General features: G+C 37.5%; 2 protein-coding genes and 1 non-coding gene across 6 annotated transcripts; 2 read left to right on the top strand and 1 right to left on the bottom strand.

Annotated features, from left to right (window-relative positions):
- The first annotated feature begins 3,410 nt into the window (after positions 1–3,410).
- pabir2 (PABIR family member 2) lies at positions 3,411–13,645 on the top strand. Of its 2 annotated transcripts, none has more exons than XM_051859574.1 (10): positions 3,411–4,346; positions 5,947–6,022; positions 6,103–6,156; positions 6,447–6,490; positions 6,732–6,786; positions 8,323–8,424; positions 8,561–8,646; positions 8,735–8,808; positions 8,894–8,990; positions 10,269–13,645. In XM_051859574.1, the coding sequence occupies exons 1-10, from the start codon at positions 4,222–4,224 to the stop codon at positions 10,402–10,404; spliced, it is 849 nt and encodes a 282-aa protein (XP_051715534.1). In that variant the 5' UTR covers positions 3,411–4,221; the 3' UTR covers positions 10,405–13,645. The 2 variants fall into 2 exon arrangements, with proteins under 2 accessions (XP_051715534.1, XP_051715535.1); XM_051859575.1 differs by having other exon boundaries at positions 3,414–4,346; positions 8,747–8,808.
- On the top strand, positions 8,086–8,242 carry LOC127494898 (small nucleolar RNA U109). The gene has a single exon (XR_007925011.1). It is a non-coding gene; the product is annotated as a small nucleolar RNA U109 (small nucleolar RNA).
- Positions 13,181–22,970, bottom strand: mospd1 (motile sperm domain containing 1). 3 transcript variants are annotated; one of them, XM_051859577.1, is made up of 7 exons: positions 22,721–22,969; positions 18,205–18,336; positions 17,800–18,079; positions 17,634–17,709; positions 17,313–17,545; positions 13,722–13,883; positions 13,181–13,643 (listed from the first exon to the last, which is right to left on the bottom strand). In XM_051859577.1, the coding sequence occupies exons 3-7, from the start codon at positions 17,951–17,953 to the stop codon at positions 13,612–13,614; spliced, it is 657 nt and encodes a 218-aa protein (XP_051715537.1). In that variant the 5' UTR covers positions 17,954–18,079; positions 18,205–18,336; positions 22,721–22,969; the 3' UTR covers positions 13,181–13,611. The 3 variants fall into 3 exon arrangements, with proteins under 3 accessions (XP_051715537.1, XP_051715536.1, XP_051715538.1); XM_051859576.1 differs by lacking the exon at positions 18,205–18,336 and having other exon boundaries at positions 22,721–22,970; XM_051859578.1 differs by lacking the exons at positions 18,205–18,336; positions 22,721–22,969 and adding an exon at positions 19,091–19,115.
- Between the last annotated feature and the right edge of the window lie 1,106 nt (positions 22,971–24,076).

The raw sequence follows: 24,076 nt of genomic DNA, 5'->3' as shown, positions 1-24,076 counted from the left end.
CATCTACAGTACAGACAGGTAGTGTTTTTCCATCACATAAATGCATGGGTATGTTGAGCTCTGGAGAAAGGATCTGCTGTGGCTCTTTGGAGTCTGTAAGTGCTGACAGGTCGTACTACAGCAGAACAGTAATACTGGATAACACCACATTCACCTCCAGTATTTATGTGCTGCTATAGTACATTCCCTTCAGATCTGGTTGTCTCTTGTGCTGGGTTACTGAAATGTTGCTGGTGGAACATGGAGAAACAGTCCTCTAGCAGCTTCTGATGATCACCAAAAAACCACGATGTGCTGCTAGTGTTGTGACAGAGCGTTTGACTTGTTAATTCTCTTTCTCTCAGTGTGGCTTCGGCTTGCTATTTTGGTAGTTAACCAGTGTGATGACCATAAAAGCAACTTACAATTGCTTACAACACTAATATTTTTAGAATTTAATTTTTTTACATCAGTAATAATACATATGTCTATATAATTATGGAATATTATAGTTTTGTTGGTTATCGATGGTTCCAAATGTCATTAAGAGGACGAGCGCCCCCTGATGGGTCTGAGAGGAACAACAGGGTGGTAAAATAGGCCTCAATTTTATATCCAATGTTCTTTAATTGAACATAAATTCAAAACAGTATTTTTGAGATGGGTAATTAAAAAAAAAATAGTTGTATACACCACGATAAACATGAAAGTGCAACCTGGAAATGCATACATGCCAGATAATTACAAGTATTTAAGTATTTTAGAGTTTCAGTCTTTCGTATTAATAAGGATTAATCTGTATTTAAATGATAGGACATTGTCATTTTTAAGAGCTGGTGTTGTATGCTGTTTGTATGCCTAGTTGTTGATTAGCAACTAATAAAGTACAAAAAATAAGAGCCCTCGCCAGGCAGACATGACCAGACATATCCTCAAAACAACATGTCACGGTCTGGTGTGCAGAGGGCCTCACTTGTTCTTAAAATAAATAAATAAATATGTACATTAAAAATAAAAAAAGCAAGTGCACAAATATTTATAGAAAACTTTAACATCAACTGTTGGCTACATTGAAGAAAAAAACAAGCTAAATACACTTACATGACTGTTAAACTAAATCATCAGTATATTTAAGGCCAGTCAAAATAATAATATAACACGTAAAGATTATTTTCGACATTTGTATTTAATATTTTGTACAGGCCATGCTGAGGTAGTAAGAAAAACACGCACATTCAGCTGGATGCCACATACAGGGTGTAGTTAACTACTGCCTACTCAGCATTTTTACAATTGTATATAGCAACAGAAATAGCCTCCGGTTGAAGTGAGGAGAGTCAAAAAATTAAAAACTACAAATATATATTTCCAGCGTAAATGTTAGTTGCCAGACTCCTTCGAAAACTGTATATCAACAGACCGTGGGGTGTTTCCTCAGTTGCGATTACACAGGTTCCCTAAATAGGCATATTCGTACTAATAATAAAAGAGGATGTTGGTTATTGAGAATTGAAAGTTAAATACAAACAAACGATTAAAACGACAACTTTTCATTGACACGAGTCAAAATGAAACAACTTTCAGATTATGATCATGTACTAAAAGGTAGTAGACAAAGTTACTTTAAAGTGTGATACTTTTCTCCGCGCGCACAACTACGGCACCGTTTTCAAACAAAGGCTCAAAAGTAGTGAAGGCGACTCAACGCCAATAGGCGCGTTAAACACCTCCGTCTCTTTCGGAAGGTCATACGCTTCAGAAATTAATGAACAGCACACAACCTGACAGCGTGAGAACAAGGAAGGAAAAATCCTGAAAAATAATTCCTCAAAAAATCCAAACTTACCTCGGGTCCAATCGAAAATGGCGCCGAAATGTAAAAAAACGCACCAAATTTCATTGTATGGTCTCCTGCAAAGCTTTGTGGGAGCGTGAGCTGTACAACATCCCCCATAGAGTAACGGAGGAGGAGTGCAACTGCAGTGTCGTGGCACGTTTACTACTTAGGCACACTATATCCCCTCAGGATGTTGTCATGCCTTTTGAAGCAGCCAACTTGTTCTCTCAACAAATAAAGTTTCTGGATTTAATGGCGTATATTCTAATAAAACCCATATAATCTTATAATTCAACCTCATAATTGTTTCCATAAACGTTTGGTACAGGCTTAATGCAGCCATTGTTGTCTCCTTCCTGATTTGTTCTCTAAGCTTTTCCACTATCTAAACCTTTAAACAAACAACTCTCTTCCTAATAAGTTTATTATTATTATTATTATTATTTTAATAGAGGTGATTTATTTCTACAAAAGTCAGCCGAAGTTACCATCACCTGACCTGCTTAATGACCTTGCAGTCGCCTGGCTGAAAATCTTGTGTCTCTCATTAGAAGAAGAGAAAAGAAACATTGTCTGCTGCCAGACAGAGGCCTTGCAGTGAGCTGTAAAGAAACATGTGACTCTAGTGTTGCTCATTGCTGGTGTGTTCTGTGTAAAGCTATTTTATGCAAAATTGGGTTTAGGGTGGAGAGCGTCATCACACGCTGAAGTTAAATATGCAGGACATGTTTTGACGGAAGTCAAGGTCTAAGTCATGTAGAAACGAATTAAGTAAAACTTAATAAGTAAAACATGATATTATTTGTCTTTAACTGTCCTTAACTTCAGCTTAAATTAAAGGACATTATTTTTTTTATTTTTTTTGATGTTTTTTCTTGACAACTCCATGTTATCGTTTCATCTGAGCTATATTTGTGGATAAGATTAAGTTAATTAAAGGTTTATTCCCTTATTTGACTTCAGTACAATTTAATGACATAATATAACAAGTATATAACAAGTATAAATAACTTCTTTCTTTCTCAGAAGCATCACATCTCTGAGAAATCTAATGTAAAACTCTACAAAAAGGAGATAAAATGTTGGTATGTGTGATTATTTTGGTAGTAGTAGTAGATAAAAATACACTAAGGCCAACAGTGATGCACTGGTGAAAATCATACTGAAGGAAGTATGGTCAGGCGTCAAGTCACTGCAATTTATTATTATTTTTTAAGAAAAATCAAAGGCTATTTTGAAGCATTTTAGCTATTTAGTAAACAGAATTTGCTCGACAAGCTGAAAGTAGAAGACCAATTTTATAAACTACCATAAATGCCAAATTTACAGTAGAATTGCACATTTAAAATATCCAATATGTTGCAAATTCATAATGTTAAACTGTGATATAAATATTTCACAAGTAATCTCACAAAATCTCTCTTAATTACAAAAAAAAAGTTTAAAGTTTATTTTTCAAAGCAACAAAAAGAGTGCGCATGCGTTAAACGGCGTGCGCGGGGGCACAATAAGACGTACCAAGGAAACGTCTCCAGGAAATGTGATTTCATTGGCTAATTCTCTGAACGGTTGCCATTCAAAAAGGCACGCCGGTGGCCATCGAGTTTCTGATTGGTTTACGATGCCGTCGGTCAGAACGGTAGGGACAGAAGGGGCGGGACTCTTTTCTGAGCTGTGGGTACGCTGCGGCATCCAGAAAATAGATAAACAGCATATGCTAACCTATGATTTACGCAACTAAGTTACAAACTCATCCAACTAGATACTGACACGCCAAATTGGCAAATAGAAGATGCCAGAGAGGAACCGCGCGCTTGTCTAGTGATTTACATGCGTTTGCACATCAACCCATCACGGACTGCAAGCTAGTTAGCAACATGATGATGGCCAGCTGAACATTGTTGTGCCTTCAGCTTTTGGAATTGATTGCGCTCACGGTTTAATGACTTAACCTTCGTGCTTTGCTGCTTTGAATGTTGCCTTTCCATGCATCCTATACTCCTAAACTTGTCTGGAGCTGCTTTGGTTGTGGTGCTTGTCCGCCATCAAGCTAAGCTAACAGCACAGGAATAGTGTGCATGGGCCAAACCCCTTTCACATATTAGCTCGCAGCTAACCAGCCGCTGGATCTACAAGTTTGGACCAGAAGTGGAGAGTTTTCTGGAAAGATACTCGGTGCTGGTCGAACAAGCAGAATGTTGGTTTGCAGAAACCCACGGATCATTTCTTTAGAGATTGATCGAGACCTACATTGACCCTTAACAACAACGACACAAACCCCTGTCTTTCTAAATAGGCTGCAAAATGCACATAGTAAACTAAGACATTGATCTGATTCGTCCGTTTCAACGATGTAGCTTTGCAACCTACGTGCTTTTTGTGGCATATGTACAAAGACAATAACGATGAACAATCAAGGAATCATGTCGCAAGAGAAGATGGAGCTGGACCTGGACATCCCATCGACACTTGTTCAGAGCGAAGGGCACTTGAGACGATCTAACAGCGAACCCATGATAAACGGCCTAAGGTGAGGATTGGTCTCATTTCCTGTTATGTTTAGAGCAGTTACTGTGTTATGTTGGTATGTTATGTTCATCTGGAGCTTCTAATGAACATGTGACCTCGTACATGAACATGTCGGAAGTGGTTCTCAACCTGGTGAGCTGCCTACTTGACCATGCTGAAAGAGCCAGCTTAAGCTGGTAGCAGACTTGTTTTTAATTGGTCCAAACTGGCCATACCAGTTTAAAGTGGTCAGACTGGTTTTTGGAAACCACAGCTTCCAGCTTAAGATGGGTTTGCGAACAGGGATGCACAAAACTTTGGGGCATTATGGGTATGTTCCCAGACTTGGTGAGTTCCTACACACTTTTAGTTAGTTGGAAACTGTCAACTAATGTAGAAATTCTCCTTTGGCTTCTCATAGAAACACAATTATACAGATACATAAAGTTATTCTTCATTTATTCACACTATCACTGGTATAAAGGAGCGTTTATAAACATTTTAAAGAAAATTTGGACTTTAAACCTTCCAGATGGAAGCATTATGAGGGGGCTTGTGTGTCTTAAAGGGCTAGTTCGCCCAAAAATGAAAATTACCCCATAATTTACTCACCCTCAAGCCATCCTAGGTGTATATGACTTTCTTCTTTCAGCCAAACACAGAGTCATATTAAAAATATCCTGGCTCATCCAAGCTTTATAATGGGAGTGATTGGAGGATGAGTTTTTGAAGTCCAAAAAAGTGCATCCATCGATCATGAAATGTACTCCAGGGGGTTAATAAAGGCCTTCTGAAGCGAATCGATGCGTTTGTGTAAGACACATATATCCTTATTTAAAACTTTATAAAGTAAAAGAACAAGCTTCCAGCACGACAGCATTAACTTCCATGATGTAGTACATAATGACGTTCTACGCTATGTCCTACGTTATAACGTGTAGTATGTCATGTTTTAAATAAGGATATTTCTTGCACAAACGCATCGATTCTGTTTAGAACACCTTCATTAACCCCCTGAAGCCGCTTGGAGTACATTTATGATCGATGGATGCACTTTGGACTTCAAAAACTCCAATCACTCCCATTATAGAGCTTAGACGAGCCAGGATATTTTTAATATAACTCTGGTAACACTTCTACCCTTTTAAGAAAATTGTTTTCTGTTGATTCTTTTGAAGAGGTTTTTAACCAAGTAAATCCAAATTTAGTTTTAAGGTTTTTAGAAAAATGAATCTTAAGCATCTTATTTATTTAGTTTTTTAACTAAACGTCTCTCGCCATGAATATAGCCATAGAAGCGTTAAGAAAAGAAGAAAAATAGAACTCTAGTCGTTTCATGATGACTTGGAAAATGTTTTAACCTTGTAATGTTTAATCAAAACGTAATAACTAGACCTTCCAGTGAAACAACAGACGACTTTCTGGTGTCGTATGCAGGACTTCTCCAAACATTTAGTGTGCCTAAACTCCATCCCTCGCGTTCATTTGCATCTGTTTTTGAGTGCAGAGCTCACATCTCAATCCAATCCTAATTTCGTTGTATGCAGAAAATACAATGACAAAGGATTTCCATTCAATTTTTTTAGTACATGATGTTGAACAGGTGTTCTCTCTCTCTTCAGTGATGCTTCACAGGTGTTCCAGAGGGAGGTTCTCCGCAGCAGAAGAAACAGTACTACTGTTGTTCGACCTAATGTGGTATGTAGCATGTTTCAGAATGTGTGAATTAATGTTTTGTTTTAATGCAGTTTGCTTATTGGATGTCTTATTCTTTTTAGGTTCCATCTTCGCCAGTACGTGTTCCTAGCACAAGACTACAGAAAATCAAACAGGTACAAAGTTTGCATCGATACACCATGACATATGAACATATTTTGAACATATTTCATAGTCTATCATCTTAAAAGCATGTCAGACTTACCACTCATAAATGTGCATATGGGAGTGTGTTTAAAAATACATGCTAAAATTAGACTGGAGTTTTCGCAAACCACCAGTCTTTTAGGATTAGGCTGGTTGGTAGTACTGCACTCCAACATACAGATTTATAGATATGTATGAAGTCACAGTGTTGGTGATTATTTCCTCATATGAGGTTTCTCATATGTTTGCTCGTTTCTAGGAAGAGGGTGTTGATGTGATGAACCGTGAAACTGCTCATGAACGGTAAGAGCTCACATCTGCTGAACCCCCAAGGCATTGGTTTCTCATTTATCAGTTGTTGACAGCAGGTTTTGTTTGTTTCCAGTGTTCATAACATTCATCATTATTCTGTGTACAGTCAAATAAGGGCTTTTATGAAACTGCTCAGCTCTGGTCATTGGTTAGATGAGAAAATGTCAGTATTTAGTGACACCTCTCTTCATTTCTCTCTCCCCCCCTCTCCCCCTAATTTTGATTGATCTAGAGAGGTGCAGGCAGCCATGCAGATGAGCCAGTCTTGGGAGGAGAGTCTTAGTCTGGTAAGAATTTTAAAATCGCGATTTAATCGAATCTAACACAAGTTTGTTTACACAAGAGATATATATATATATATATATATTTGACAAACTGACAAAATCTCCGCTTGTGTGAGAGACATAAAAGATTGGCTTAATTCAAATTTTCTGAAACTCAACATGGACAAAACTGAGATTATTTTCATTGGAACTCCCTCACTTACCAGCAATATTTCTACCAATTTCACCTGTGAAATTGCTGGTTCTCACATCAAAACATCCAATACTGTTAAAAATGTAGGTGTAATCATTGACTCCACCCTTTCCTTTTAGTCTCATATTACCTCTATTACCAAATCTGCATTCTTTCATCTACGTCGCATTGCCCAACTCCGTCCCTTTATCAGTAACAAAGACGCTGAAACTGTCATGCATGCATTTGTCTCATCACGCCTTGATTACTGTAATGCCCTTTTCATTGGTCTACCTGCCAGCTGCATTTCCAAATTACAATACATTCAAAACTCTGCTGCTAGAATACTCACCCATACCAAGCGTTCTGCTCACGTCACCCCAATTTTATATGATCTCCACTGGCTTCCAGTTGCCTACCGTATTAAATTCAAAATTCTCCTGCTCACTTTTAAATCTTTGCATGGCTTGGCTCCCTCTTATCTTTGTAATATGCTCATCCCCTACACACCAACTCGCTCACTACGTTCCTCTGACTCTGGCCTTCTCGTTGTTCCTCGGCATCGCCTCTCTTCAATGGGGGGCAGATCATTCAGTACTATCGCACCCAAACTCTGGAATTCTCCCCCCCCCCCGTTTACTCTGTTGTTAATAATATCTCTGAATTTAAATCATTACTCAAAACTCACCTGTTTTCTGAATGTTATACCTCTGATTTGATGAATTGATTGCTCTGCATTATTACTAATATTTCTCTGAATGTTATGTTATGTCTCTTAAGTCCTGTTTTGTATTTCTGTATTTGACTCTATTCTTCTGTATGCTTCCCTGTCCATTATTGTTTTCATCATTGTCTATTTGTATTATCTCTTCCTTGATAATTGTAAAGCGTCCTTGAGCCCTGGAAAGGCACTATATAAAAATATATATATATATATTATACACACACACACAGATATTGTGTAAACACACTTTTGTTAGATTCGATTAATCGATTTGAAAGCACTATTTTAAACAGCAGTGTGTATATCAATATTGTAGGTAGGCAATTTAGGTTAAACATGAATCTACACAAACGCTTAACAATTTTGCTGAAAATATTTAAGACGGTGTTCTTATGCAGATAATTTGATGCATGCAGTAGCATTGTTGCTACACTTCCTCTTTCCCTTATTGATGGGACTGTGGAAGAGAAAATGGAAGCATGCTAGAGAAAAGCTTATGGAGTCAACAGGGCCACCAGTCTCTCAAGAACAGACTGGATTGGTAGTATAAAACTCCAACACTGCATTAGTAACGAAGTGGTCAATTAGCAGTAATACTGTCATGTTGTGTAAGTGATTTTATATTGTGTTTTTGATTCTATAGAGTGATAATGATCTTGAGAAATCTTCATCGTCATCTCCAAAGCGGATTGATTTTGTACCTGTGTCTCCAGCTCCTTCCCCCACCAGAGGGATAGGAAAGAAGGTATCGCCTCCCTTTTTTTTTTTTTTTTTTTTTTTTATATATAAATTGGTCTAAAGATATTTACTAAAAGATGCTGTAGCGTTTTTAAGGCTTTATGCTTTGACTGACTTGCGTGCTCTCTCTTTCACATGAGCAGCAGTGTTTCTCTCCATCTCTTCAAATCCTGGTGAGCAGTAACGGTCTGACGCCCAGCCCAGTTCCCAGCCCAACACGCCGCTTCAGGTGAGTTCTGTTCAGTCATCCTGCCGATGTTAGGCATAATAGTATATAATACTTTAATGCGAGTAGCTGATATCACTCTCATCAAAAGTTTGCCCAACAGGAGGAGTCAGAGCCCGATCAACTGCATCAGGCCCAGCATAATGGGCAACCTCAAACGCAAAGGTAAAGGAGCGCTCATAACACTTTTGCTTTCGTAATGTTTAACTTTGTGGGACACCTATAAACCTTGTTTTCTGTGAATACTCAGGTGAAATGGAGACAGAAAGCCAACCCAAGAGACTCTTTCAGGGAACCACCAACATGCTGTCCACAGAGGTGTCCCACTTGCCTGAACTTAACACTTGGTGAGTTATTGCAGAAGGCTCTTATTGTTTTAATAAATTTTTAGTAAATTTATATAAGTATGTGTATTTGGATGTTGTTAGGTTATGAACCAGGGTTTTTCCTGCGTTTAAAAAAATCTTGGCGGCCACCAAAATGTTGTCTCGCCAAAGATTTATTTGATCCTTAAATGTGACCTGCCATTCTGCAGTACCAGTACCTGCTGATAGCCTGCTGTTTTAAAACACTCCTGTGAGTGTTTAAACGCTTTATCTTCAGTCAAAAGCTTCAAAGGTTTCTATTTACCATGTGTTTTTACAGCGTTGAGCTTTGTAGCCAATCACATATCTGTTGAGTGTGTGAACATAGTGGCCAGTCAGATGTTTAAGTTGGTCAATCCACTCAAAATGACAAAGTTTTTGTTCAGCTTGAGTTCTGCACACTTGCGACTCCTTTCATTTATAACCAACAAAATAAACACGGTCAATAAGAGATTCATTGCACAGTGCAGACAGCTTCATTGATTATAACAGGAGTTTTCGTAGCTTCGTGTATAATGCAGCGATCTTTGCTTGCTTTCTGTATATATTTTTCATGCTGCTAACTACACATTACAAAGTTTCTGGATTGACAACCATATTTAAAGGAGTAGTTCACTTTGAAATGAAAATTAGCCCAACCTTTACTCACCCTCAAGCCATCCTAGGTGTATATGACTTGTTTCTGGCGAAGACAATCTGAGAAATATTAATAAATATCCTGACTCATCCGAGCTTTATGATGGCAGTGATAGGGTTCAATGAGTATGAGCTGAACAAAGTGCTTCCATCCACATCCATCCATCACAAACGTGTGCTCCATTGTCTACTATGTCAGTTAATATTAAATGACCAGAAAAAAAAAAAAGAATACTCACTATTTTCACTGTTTAATTTAGTTTAATTTCTGTAATACTGATCATTTTTGGAAACTTGAAGCATTTACTTAAAATATTGTAAAATATTAAAGCTGCATGTTATAGATTCAATTAAATGTATTTATATTGCTAATTCTCCATTTAAAAGTGTGTAGTAGAGAGTTTGCTATTGAATATTGCCATGATATTGAAATTACAATCAAGTGTCAACCGACTCAACCCTATCAGTGCTAAAATCAATGTTTCACATTCTCACAGGAGTAATTTCAGAGATTACATTTGACACTTTTTCTGCTCAGTACATTCAAAAATATTGTGGCTTAAATGGAAAATTTTGCACAAAAAAAAGCCTGTCTATAATGCTCTATATCTGTCTCTCCACCAGTCTGTCTCCAGATTTTTTGGATGGGAGTCTCAGTAGTGTTGGCTCATCCTCAGATTCGCCCGCCAAGATGGAAGGAGTGTCGCCCTCCTCCAGTAACTCTCCCCTCACACCCCTCCAGGACCTTTCCCCTAAGTGATCACAGACATCAGAGGAGGATTGGGGCTGCTTCTCAGGCCCTCATCCACTCATTTTTACTTTCTTTTCCAATGCCTTCCCAACATGGCTTCTGTTCTCTTCACAAATTGTCCTGTTACATTTAAAGAAAAGCGGCCCAGGAGTGTTTTCGGTATGGGACAGACCCTAAGGGCATGGAGAAACTTTGGATGCTTTTTGCATCAGCTGCTATAAATAGACGAGACATGATGTATAGATCTGTATCAAAGCGATCAACATCACAGAGGAGGATCTTGGATATTTGTTTTGTTTTTTTTGGTCCCTCAATATAGTAATTATCTTTTTGATAACGCTTTGAAAAGAAAACCGCTGTAAACAGGAGAACAACTACAGGTGCATCCTTTGATTTACAATCTCAGCTTGCCAACAGGTATTGTGTATGAGGATTTAACTTATTTTTTTTATTTTTATTTTTTGCTTTAGTTTTATTTGTATGTAAGTATGTACATAAGATTTGTGGCAAAACGCTTGACCGGCAAACTGACAGCCGCCTCTTCTGGAGTTTTAATAGCGGTGCAACTGCACTTTAAAGGGGCTGAATATCATTTTGGGCTTTGTTCTGAATCTGCATATTTAATTTTTCAGGAATTGCCTTTTCTTGATTTTCAAATGGGTGGAGGAAATGTATTTTTCACAGAGCTTAGCACTTCGTTCTCTGTTAAAATGATGTTATGGTTGCTGTACACAACTAATGCAGATGGGATTTAATATTGCAGCTGTTGGTAACCACTAAATCCTTAATTTGAACACTACAGAGAAACTAAACTGCCTGTGTTTGTCAACCTAAATACATGCGTACAACTGTTATTTTCACAGCTTCCAGGCAATGGAGCAAAACATCCGGGCTGGGTTAAGTGATTGAATGTTTTTAATTTTCAAACGGTGGCTTTGCCGTTTCTGTTCTGGAAGCATTTGGAGAATTCGCTCTACAGGTACAGAGTTGAATGCTTTTTTTCAGTGATGTTTTTCAGAGGCTGTTCACACTGACCCATTTTGGCAGTTTAATAGTTAAGAAGTGCAAAAAGACGAAACCCTCCCATCGAGAGTCATTTGTGGAGTTAAAGTTTTAAATGTAATCTACTGATACTGAAATGGTGTGCCATTAAATTTGTATATAAGAGAAATGTACAACTGTAATTGTAGAAGTTATTCATTTGGGGTTGTAGTTACTTTAGGAAATAGTATTTTCTTTTGTAAATGGTTTCTCTAAATTTCATTAAAAGAAATTGCTTTATTTCCTCAAGCATGATATAATGTATCATAAATTCATTTTTGTGTGCAAGAAAGTGATTGTAAAATCCTCTTCCCCCCCCTTCCATTTTAAAGTGGTTTGGAAGTGGTTTTTTTTTTTTTTTTTTTTTTCTTCCTTCCCCACACAAGAAAAGATGAAACCGCAGTGTAAAATTTTTTTTTTTTTTTTTTTTTTTTTTTTCCTGAATGTCTTTGCAAACAAAAAAAGTGGGTCATGTAGATCCAGATTCTGTCCTGTAGTAATGGGTGAAGTGTATTTGTAGTTTGCTTTGCTGGTTTGTTTTTTGTCCTGTGGACGTGTCGAATTCTTTATTTAATGATTTTACTCTGTCCTGTTGACTCATACAGTACTTTTAAAGCCTGAGCATGTGAACTCTATTGAAGACCTGAGTCGTGAGAATGTGTAGTTGTTCTCTACTCTTCCTAAACAAATCTTGTTCCCATCATATCAGAGACTTTCAGATCTCAGAAATAAATTATTTGTCCGGCTATTTTATTGCCTTGTCTCGTGATATCAAACTTGTTCCTGCCCTTCAGTGTTTTCTGTGTGGTTATCTTGTCTTTAAAAACACAATTGTCATAACAGAGGTGGTCTTTTTTTTTTCTCAGACTGTGCTGATGCATTTCCACAATTAACTTTTGTAAATCCATCAGTTATCCTTAATGTTTTATTGCTAACTGCAAAAATACAGTAAAAACAGTAATATTGTGGAATATTACAATTTAAAATTTTCTATTGTAATATATTTTAAGATGTAACTTTCTCCAGTCTTCAGTGTCACATGATCCTTCAGAAATCGCACCAATATGCTGATTTGCTGCTCAAGAAACATTTATCAATGTTGAAAACAGTTTGTGGAAACTTTTTTTTATTTTCAGGATTTTTTGATGAATAGCAAGTTCAAAATGACATTTGTTTCAAATAGGAATCTTTTGCAACATTATGAATGTCTTTACTGTCACTTTTGATCAACTTTCGATGCTTCCTTGCTGAACAAAAGTAATAAATTCTAATAAATGAACTGATCCCAACCTTTTGAAAAGTAGTATACATTTGCGTATATCACAATGTCTTGCATTATAGTATACTGGGATTAAATTATAGAAACTAGTTAAAACTCCTGTAAAGGGGTTTCTGTTAGTTTCTGATAATAGTTTGATAATGTGAAAAGGGTGCAAAGAGGAATAAATGTTCAATCTTGTTCTTGAAACTTGTAGTAACTGCCCAAAATAAGACATTGCATTACTACCTGCCTACTGGATATCTAATCCTGTTTCCTCTACAGTCCAAACCTTACACTACATTAGTTATGTTAGTTACGTCAGTTTTCAGGAAGGCAGATCTAAATGCTCTTTGTGCCACATGTGATTTCTAAAACATTCATCACTGCAATGTTGCATATTGATTCTTAAGCTATAAGAACTATGATTAAGAATAATTGATGTCACTACTAATACTTTTGAATGAAAAAATTCTAGGAAATGCCTTTAAAAATCAATTTACTTTATTTTATGTTGTATAAGGTTTAAGCAGTAGACAAACACTAGAACATTTTCAGCCTTGAAATAAGCAACAGAAATTCACAGACACTGAATATTGACGTATAACGACACATTTAATTTCATGTATTCATGTTCCTCTACACCCCCTCCCACTTAACATAATAGTCAGCCGAACCTAATGCCAGCTCAGTCGGTTTTGGGCCTGTAAACACAAAACGCTCCCCCTCCCCTTGCCCATGGATCTTTGCGTCTTCATTGTGTTTGCGATGATCGTTTAAGAAGTTAGTTCCTGTTTACAGGGAGTTTCTCAGACATACTCCCTCCAACGTCACAACCCTCCTGGCTGTTAATGTCCATATCTCCCCTCTTCATCTTCTTATTAGTTCCATCCAGCAAGATTGTTTCCAAGAGCACTTCAAGTGCGCAGAATAACCATTGTAAGAAGACCTGTGCGACATGGGAAAGTACCGTGAAAATGTGCGGAATACAATCAAACTGGGAATATGATGCATTTTTGTGACTCACCTAAAACATAAGCAGCTACAAGTTTCTTGTTAACACTTAAGTGGAGGTAGACAGGCACTGTGGATTCCTGTTCTCCCAGAGTTGGGAGCATAAGGGCTGCCATACACACCAGGCCTAAAAGGACAGTAAGGAGGCTGGGACCCCCAGATGCTGTACGGCTCTCTGTGTGAATACAAAAAGGAAGAAGCAGATGGTTATAAAATGAAAGAAAACCACCTAACAATAAAATATAATACAGCTCTTTGATGCCACCCAGTGGGAAAAGGAGTTAGCAGCAAGAGTTTACATTAAAGGGATAGTTCACCCAAAAATTATGTCATCATTTACTCAAGTTGTTCCAAACCTGTATGAGTTTCTCTCTTCTGCTGAACCCAAAAGAAGATATTTTGAAGACTGTTTGTAATCAAACAGTTGTGGGGCACCATTGCCTTCCATAGTATTTATTTATAGTAGTCAATAGTGCCCCACTATTGTTTGGTTATAAACTGTTTCAAAATATCTTCTTTTGTGTTCAACAGAAGAAAGAAATTCATACAGGTTTGGAACAACTTGAGGGTGAGTAAATGATGACATAATTTTCATTTTTGGGTGAACTATCCCTTTAAAACTGACTACATTGTAAAAAATTATTTTCGTGATTTGTTATCACAACATTTTTTTTCATTTGTCAGATCAACTTAGATAATTAATGTGGTTCAGGTAACATAATATTTTAAGTTTCTGTTGATTAAATCAATCGCCTTCATTGTATTCACTCAAATTTTTAATTTTAATGAACTCAAAATTTTAAGGCAACCAGGTAACTTTTTTTAAGTTAAACCAACAGTTCTTTTTTACAGTGTAGTAAGGCCCACTGGCCCAGTAGGGAAACACTACAAACCAATCAGTGTTTTGCATTGTATGCCATTGTTTTCAAGAAAAAAAGTGTGTTTATGAATTTATGAGTTATATAATGCATTTTAGCTTCTAGCTCTTTGCGTTTTTTTTTAATAAGAAAATTAAATTTCGAAAACAGAAAAAGAGGTAAAAAAAAAAAAGTTTAGAAAATAATATATATATATATATATATATATATATATATACACAGGTGCTGGTCATATAATTAGAATATCATGAAAAAGTTGATTTTTTTATTGTAAATTATTTTTAAAAATGAAACTTTCATATATTCTAGATTCCCCACATGTAAAGTAAAACATTTCAAAAGTTTTTTTTTTTAATTTTGATGATTAGAGCGTACAGCTCATGAAAGTCCAAAATCCAGTATCTCAAAATATTAGAATATTTCCTAAGATCAATCAAAAAATGGATTTGCTAAACAGAAAAGTTCAAGTTCTTTAAAGTATGTTCTTTTGTGCACTCAATACTTGATCGGCAGGACATATTACAGCAAATGACTTGCTCCTAGCACAAATTACTGCATCAGTGAAGTGTGGCATGGAAGTGATCAGCCTGTGGCACTGCTGAGGCACTATTGAGCCTTCAGATCATCTGTATATTGTTGGATCGACTGTTTCTCATCTTTCTCTTGAAAATATCCCATAGATTCAGGTCAGGCATGTTGGCTGGCCAATAAAGCACAGTAATATCATGGTCAGCAAACCACTTGGAAGTGGTTTTTGCACTGTGGGCAGGTGCTAAAGTCCTGCTGGAAAAGGAAATCAGCATCTCCATAAAGCTTGTCAGCAGATGGAAGCATAAAGTGCTCCAAAATCTCCTGGAAGATGGCTGCATTGACTTTGCACTTGATAAAACACAATGGACCAACACCAGCAGACGTCACGGCCCCCCAAATCATTACTGACTTCAGAAACTTCACACTAGACTTCAAGCAGCTTGGATTCTGTGCCTCTCCAGTCTTCCTTCAGACTCGGGGACCATGATTTCAACATGAAATGCAAAATTTACTTTTATCTGAAAAGAGGACTTTCGACCACTGTTCACTGTCCAGTTCTTTTTCTCCTTAGCCCAGGTAAGATGCTTCTGACATTGTTTCTGTTTCAGAAGTGGCTTGGTAGTCCTTTTCCTGAAGATGTCTGAGTGTGGTGACTCTTGATGTGCTGACTCCGGCTTCATTCTACTCATTGTGAAGCTCTCCCAAGTGTTTGAATCGGCTTTACTTGACAGTATTCTCAAGCTTGCAGTCATCCCTGTTGCTTGTGCACCTTTGCCTACCCAATTTCTTCCTTCCAGTCAACTTTGCATTTAATATGCTTTGATATTTCACTCTGTAAACAGCCACCCCATTCAGTAATGACCTTCTGTGACTTATTCTCTTTGTGGAGGGTGTCAATGATTGTCTCCTGGACCATTGCCAATTCAGCAGTCTTCCCCATTAGTGTGGTTTCAAAGAACAAGAGATACCCGGAATTTATACTGTAGGGATGGTCATTTAATGAAACTCAAATGTAAATATTCTAATATTTTGAGATACTGGATTTTGGACTTTCATTAGCTGTACGCTCTAATCAACAAATTAAAAAAAAAAAAACTTTTGAAATGTTTTACTTTACATGTAGGGAATCTAGAATATATGAAAGTTTCATTTTTTTAAATAAATTACAATAAAAAAATGAACTTTTTCATGATATTCTAATTATATGACCAGCACCTGTATATGAAGAAATATTTGTAAAACAAAAACTGAAACTTTTGGATTCTTTGTGTAGAAGATATGGTAAAGATTGATTTCCAGCAAATATAAAAATCCACTGCTCAAAAAATAAATAATAATAATAATAATAAATTGAAACTTGTATTTTATAACTTGTATTTAAACATTTCTGAAGGAATATAATTAGTTAAAAATCTTTCTTCTTTTTTTGTGGGGCCAATGAAACAAATTCCAACAACCCATTTTACTTTCATATTGTGATGCATCTCTGACTAAAACATGTTTCTCAATTAAGAAAAAAGACTAGGACATGATTTCATTCTAAGTGAATTGCCTGGATTGTGAAAAATGGCTGCTGGAGTGGTAAGGTTTTAACATAATTGAGAGAGCTGGAAAGACTGAGAAAGTCATTCCACACTGATGAAAGATTACAAGCCTTTTTCTTTGGAAATACAAGCACCTATGAATCATTCACAGTAAGAGCCAGGGATGTGTATTAAAGGGTTAATTCACCCAAAAATGAAAATACTGTCATTACTCACCCTCATGTTGTTCCACACCGTAAGACCATCGTTCATCTTCGGAACACAAATTAAGATATTTTTGATGAAATCCGAGAGGTTTTTTTTTTTTTATCCCCCCGAGGACTGCAAATTAACCACCACTTTCAAGGTCCAGAAAGGTAGTAAAGACATCATTAAAATAGTCCATGTGACTGCAGTGGTTCAACCTTAATGTTATGAAGCAACGAGAATACTTTTTGTGTGCAAAAACTAAAGTGGTGGTTAAATTGCTGTCTATAGAGGATAAAAAAAAAACCCTCTCGGATTTCATCAAAAATATCTTGATTTGTGTTCCGAAGATGAATGAAAGTCTTACGGGTGTGGAACGACATGAGATTGAGTAATAACAGAATTTTCATTTTTGAGTGAACTAACCCTTTAAGAATGTGAATTCATGTTGACTGTAAAATGCACCTGTCTGGAATGCAGTCTGCTCAAAGAACACTCTGTCGGCAAGCTGCTCCTTCATCCTGCGCTCCTCTTCTTGGGGCCGGACCTGGGGCTGCTCTTGAGCAGCGGAGGGCAGCAGAGTGGCCATTACTTCCTTTCTGCCCAGGGCCTTCCTCTGACTCTGCTCAGACACCTGCAGCCGGAACTTATCAATCACCCCGTAATGACAGGCCCGCACATCCCTATGGCGGATCACACTGTTTGAAAGAAATGAATGGTTCTGAAAGGCTCAATGAAATCAGAAATCTGTTTAAAAGATTTCAAGTGCAAGACCCGGAAACTTACATATCCACGCAACATTGCGGTTTAACAGCACCAGTGGCATCCACCACCGCATACTTGTTTGGCGCTGTGCACAGAACTGATGAAACAACAAGCAGTAAGAAAGGAAGGACCACTACAGCACACAAAGGAAGGTTCTCGTGGGTACTAAAGCAAATGTATGACTCACCTTTGAATTTTAGAGCAAACTCATAAGGGTTGTAGAGGGTGAGCACCTGCTTATGTGAAGCCTGCTCATCTGCATAGAACACCAGCTCAGTGGGGAACACAAACACTGGAAGGCTTCCCTCCACTAGGTCAGGCTGCCGACTCTGCTTCTGCATTGGCTCAAGCTGAGCTCACTTCCTCCTCCCTTTATCGTATTCCCACTCCCTCGCCGGGCCGTAACGGTGCAGAGATCCAGTTCTAAATGCAGCCAGTTCAGCTCTTTGGCAGCATGACGTTCACCTCTGAAATTACAGAAATGGAGCCATTTCATCATGACCGACAGTAAAAGGCAGGAATACAATACATTTGAATATAAATAACAAAGCTAGTCATAAAAGCAGAATATCAAAAATACACAAAAACTCACGTTCAGTGTGAATTAAAAGGCTTAAGTCACTCTGTTCAGCTGTGGCCAAAAGTTTTGGCAGTGACATTTTACGTTTTGCAAAGTTTGCTGCTTCAGTATTTGTCGATTATTTTTTCACATTTCTATGGTATGCTGGAAAACAATGACAAGCATTTCATACGTTTTAAAGGCTTTTATTTGACAAAAACATTCAGCATATGCAAAGAGCCAATATTTACAGTGTTGACCCTTTTTCATAACCTCTGCAGCTCGCTCTGGCATGCTGGATATCAGCTTCTAGGTCAAATCCTTACTGATGGTGAGCCATTCTTGCCTAAAGGCCTGTTCACACCAAGAACGATAACTATATTAGTGTCCACAACAGGGGTGTCCAAACTCGGCCACTGGCTGCATCCAAAAACTGAAAAATGCTGCCTTTGAAGGACACATTCCAAGGTAGGAAGTCATCAAGGCACGTCCGAATCCAAAGTTAGCTTGACTTCTTGTCTCCTGAGATACCTTCATCTGATCGATTTTTGAAGGCAGCATAGATGTATCCTTCGCTGCCTTTGATATCCCACAATCCTGTGCTTTCCATTCTGTGACAGTTTAGCTAAAAAATAAGGATGGCGTCTGAAAGTTGCGGCTGGTGATCAGTTTGTGTGTAAATGTACGTTTTTGACCATTGTTTTCCACTTTTGATGTAATTTCTAGAGAGGAATTACTATTGTAGTAATTAAATATTCACTTAGTTACCACCAAAGATCGTGCTATTTTGCTCAAGATCATTAAACCGTTGCGCTGCCTCAGAAGTCTGTCCGAAATCAGTTTCGTGAGGTGCCTTCGTGCGCAAACACTGCCTGGAAAGTCACTGCCTGATAGAGCAGTGAGGCAACAAGTCAGTTACCTAAGTTTTCGGATGCAGCCACTGTTTGTCCTGCAGAGTTTTTCTCCAACACACCTGCCTGGAAGTTTCTTGTATGCCTAATAAGACCCTAATTAGCTTGTTCAGGTGTGTTTAATTGGGGTTGGAGCTAAACTTTTCAGGACAGAGGCCTTCCAGGAGCAGGATTGGACACCCCTGGTCCACAACAACAAACGATATCATTGTATTTATTTGAAGTTTTGTCATCTCCAACTTGAATTGCTCGAGCTCTTTAAAGCAGGATGGATTCTGATTGGCTGTCAATGTTTTTATCGCTCATCAGCTGGAAAAAAAAACGTTCTGAAAGTGATTCTAACGATATTGTTTCTCTGTGCTGTTATCATTATAGTTGTGGTGTGAACTCTCCTTTTGAGGACTGAACACAGGCTCTCTATGGCATTAAGATCCAGGGAATTGCCTGGCTAAGGATCCAAAATATCAATGTAACGATCGCAGAGCCACTTCATTATCACTCTTGCCTTGTGACATGGTGCTCCACCATACTGGAAAATGCACGGATCATCATCAAATTGCTCCTAGGTCACTGGGAGAAGTTGCTATTGCAGGACGTTTTGTTCACGGCAGTGTTTTGGGGCAAAATTGTGAGAGAGCCTCCCTTGGATGAAAAGCAAACCTACACATGGATGGTCTCAAGATGCTTACCTGTTGGCACGACACAGGACTGATGGTAGCATTCACCTTTTCATCTCTGGACAATAGATTGTCCGGATGTCCCAAACAGTCGGATGGGTGCTTCATCAGAGAAAATAACTTTGCACCAGTCTTCTGCTGTTCAATTCTTGTACTTCCTGCAGAATTTCAGTCTGTCCTTTATGTTTTTCTTGGAGAGAAGTGGCTTCTTTGCTGCCCTTCTTGACAAAAGTCCGTTGTCCAAAAGTTTTGGCCTCACTGTGCATTCAGATGCTCTCATACATACATGCTGCCAGTATTGAGCAAGCTCTGCACTGGTGGTGGTATGATTCTGTAGCTGATTCCCAGGGAGGAGACTGTCCTGGAACTTGCTGGACACTCATGGACGTCCTGAAGCCTTCTTCACTACAGTTGAACCTGATGATGTTCTTGATGATCTTGATGTTAATAGTTTCATCAAAGTCCCTTTAAGACAAGTCATTTCACTCAGTGGCCATCTCTGAAACGCCTTTCAGGCATGCAAGTGCAGCTCCTATCTCTTTGAATGGGGAAACGTCAAATTCTCCAAAGCTGTTTGCCAAGTTAAATTTCATATTTGAAATCACCAATGAAATCTGACAACAACTGTCTCATACATATTATTTCTAAACACCTCGAATCATGACTACAAAAAGGCATTTTCAGGCTGGATCAAGCTAATGCGCATGCGCAGTCTTAAGAGCGCATCTCTATAGGAAGTTCGCGTCCGACTGTTTCTATAGGAACCGGAGCTCGGCGATTGGCTCTTATTCTGCCATATTGTGCGTTGCACTTTCTCCCATTCATAATAACAGGAGTGTGTAAAGAGTACCTGAAAACCATACTTGAGTAAAAGTACTGATACCTTACATCGAAAATGACTCCACTACAAGTTACAAGTAACCAATTCCAATACGACTTGAGTAAAAGTCTTAAAGTATCTAATTTTAACAGTACTTAAGTTTTTTACTTCGAACTTTGCTGTTCTTTTGAACACTCTATTCATCAAAGAATCCTGAAAAAAAATTAATCACGGTTTCCACAAAAAATATTAAGCAGCACAACTGTTGCCATCAAAGGAATAAATTACATTTTAAAATATATATTAAAATAGAAAACAGTAACAAATAGTAGTAATATTTCACACTATTACTGTTTTTATTGTATTTTTGATCAAATAAAAGCAGCCTTGGTGAGCAGAAGAGCCTAAAAAATGTTACTGCCCAAGACTTTTGAACGGAAGTGTAACCAAAAGTGGTCCTCGACTGGTGAACTGTGACCCAAAAATGAACCAGTTCTGTTTGGCTAAATAATGTAACATAACGAACTACATAATTGTGCATACTGCATAGCTAAGATAACAAAATAAATATGCTTATCAACTTTTAAGAAGAGAAAACACATCCTATATCAGCCTTGACGTCAAAAGCTGCACATTCCATCAAACTATAGGGTACTCTGGCACAGATTCATCTGTCACTCATGCCTGAAAACCATAAACAAAACCAAGACTACAGGGTGCAATCACAAAAAGGATACACATATTTTACAGTGAAATATCGGCTGCTATTTTAATGATCAGAATTCATATGCATTTAGAAACTGTCATATTCAATATGTCACGTATTAATAATTTATCATATTGTTAGGCCTTTGTAGTTCATGGTAATATTAATAAATGTCAATATTTGATTTGAAGAACATTTTGTTTATTTTTGTGCAATAAACAACCTTAGTACAGTGCTGGGCAACTTGACAAAATCTGTGTAATAAAACAAAAAAGGCTGAGAACTACTACAACAATTAAATTGCAAATTACATGAACAAGTCTAATGGTAAGTAACAACTTTTTCTCTTAGGCTTGTTTGTTACATGAGAATAATCAAGGGATGCTTCAGAAAAGTGAATAAACAGAGGCATGAATTGAAAAGTTACATAATATTAATGTGCAGTTAAAATGAAAGCCAATGGAAACGGCAAGGCACATGTCAATATAATCTGATAATAGTGTCAATGTAATAAAGACTAATGGATGATGGCCAAGATCTCTACAAAAACAACCTTCCGCCTCCACGTGGCTAGTCATGTGACCATGTTTACTGAATTCGTCTGAAACTCAAGGATTTCGCAATACGTTCTAAAGCAATAAATAAACGTCAAACTTAACCGTCTAACATCATACCAACGAGGTCAATGACACACCATGACAGCTGAGCTTACAAGGATGTCTGCTCTCATATATCAAGTCTAGAGATTCATTTAACTGGGTTTTACCAAAGACTAGGGTCTTTGGTTTTACTAATATCGAAATAAATACACCCATTAGACAGATACGAAAATACTGCTCGACTATATAAAAAAAAAAAAAACACTCTTTAAATGACTTATGTATAATATTAAAATTCCCCATCAAGTGACTGATGGCTTGCTACAGATTGTATCCTGGAGATCGGATAACGACGTGACAGACCTTTTGTCCTCTTGAAGGCTATTGTGTTTTACTGACTATTAGTAGAGATAGCTATAGCTATGTAACAGGACATTCATATTTTATTAAACCTGTACATTAAAGCGTCAATTTTCGACCTAAAATATGTGATGTCAAATATTTCTTAACTACAATATATTTGAATGTCTAATGTTAGACTAAATGCAAGAAAGATGTAGAGTCTCTGCCTAAAAATGATTAGCAAGCTCTGCCATTTCAATTCGTCCACAGTAATTAAGCACTTAAGACGTTCGGTTTGCAAATATTGTTACTGGCTAAAGTAGTTTAACATAAAGAAAGACATAATATTCAGTATTGTTCACTGGATGCTGACGTATTACTGATATGGTTAACCTACAAGCATGCTAGCATAACAATACTGCAACATCGAGATAACAGAGTGTTTAACATTAAGTTATTTAATGTCGCTATTGAAAGAGTAAATATATGTTTACCTCACTCCCGTTTACCGTTTAACGATATTTATTTCAAATCCCACCCCGTTTCCTTTTTCTTTGTCAACAATACGCTGCAAGGGCGCATTGAATGCTGGGATACTGGAGGGCTTCAGGAATTCCGCCAAAGTCTTCTATGACGTCATTGTGAGTTTCACAAATGTATTTAATGTTATTTATGGTGTTTTTTTTTCTCAGTAAATGCATTCGGTAGATGAATTACGTTAATCGGTCATCATTTTGTGCCTACAAAGCTACTACTCTCTGGGTTACCGTTTACCCGTTACGAAAAGTCTTAAAGGGACAGTTCACCCTAAAATAAAAATTCTATCATTAGCTCACGTACTCATGTTGTTCGGTCTTCCTGTCTCCAGCAGAACACTAAAAGAGATGTTGAGCAGAATGTTAGAGAGTGAACGATCCAGTCACCCTTCCCTTTCATTGCATCTTTTTATACAACTTCTGAATAACATCTCATTTTGTGTGGCAGATTTTTTATTATTATTTTTGGGTGAACTGTCCCTTTAAGGTTTGGCAAAGCTCAAAGGAAGCATTTCGTTAACACACAAAACATTTTCCTATAAATGTTAGCAAATGAAATTTGGAAACCGCCAAATAACAACTTCAATTTTATCCTTTTTGGCCATTTTTAATACCCCTAGAGTGAATCGAAGTTGCCATTTGATAACACAACATAGCCTACAACATTTATGTCGCCTTTTATTTTATTTAAGTAAAAATAAGTCATTCCAAAGAAACCCACACGCCCTTTAAATGAATGCTCATTCAGACGACAACCACCCACCACATGCCGTTTTAGGGCACAACCCATAATCAAAACATTTGTGACCGCTGCACACTAAGAAAATGTAAAGATTTTTTTTTTTTTTCCATTAACAGAATATCAGACTACAGAGAAATTAAAACAGGAAGAAGAATAGGACGACCTTTATAAAGCCCCTCTCTAGGGACATAGGCTACAGTTAATGAATGAACGACCCTGACAGTTTCACATTAAAAATGTGTCCTTTGTTGTGAATACCAACGACCATAACAAACAGAAACCGTGTGGTTCACAATGCAGTAGAATATGCTCTACATTATGTTAGGGATAGATCTCCAATGACACGTTTCTCACTCTGAGCAAGCTGTTGGATTTGAAGTTATGTAAAACTGCGGCTAAACGAGCATAATAAAGGGTTCTGTATCATCGGCACTTGTTCACAGATTATTCCCAGCAGAAATTAGCACACGGTAGCAATATTTATTTGCGCTAGCTTTCTTGCAGAGTAATATCGTGAACACTGCTACATTTATGAGGTATCGCCGCACTTTCAGTGTCTGTGATTATGGTGA

This window comes from Ctenopharyngodon idella, chromosome 14, assembly GCF_019924925.1.
Source record: "Ctenopharyngodon idella isolate HZGC_01 chromosome 14, HZGC01, whole genome shotgun sequence".
Lineage (NCBI taxonomy): Eukaryota > Metazoa > Chordata > Actinopteri > Cypriniformes > Xenocyprididae > Ctenopharyngodon > Ctenopharyngodon idella.
Note: the sequence above shows the minus strand (reverse complement) of the source record. Positions and strands in the feature narration are given on the sequence as shown.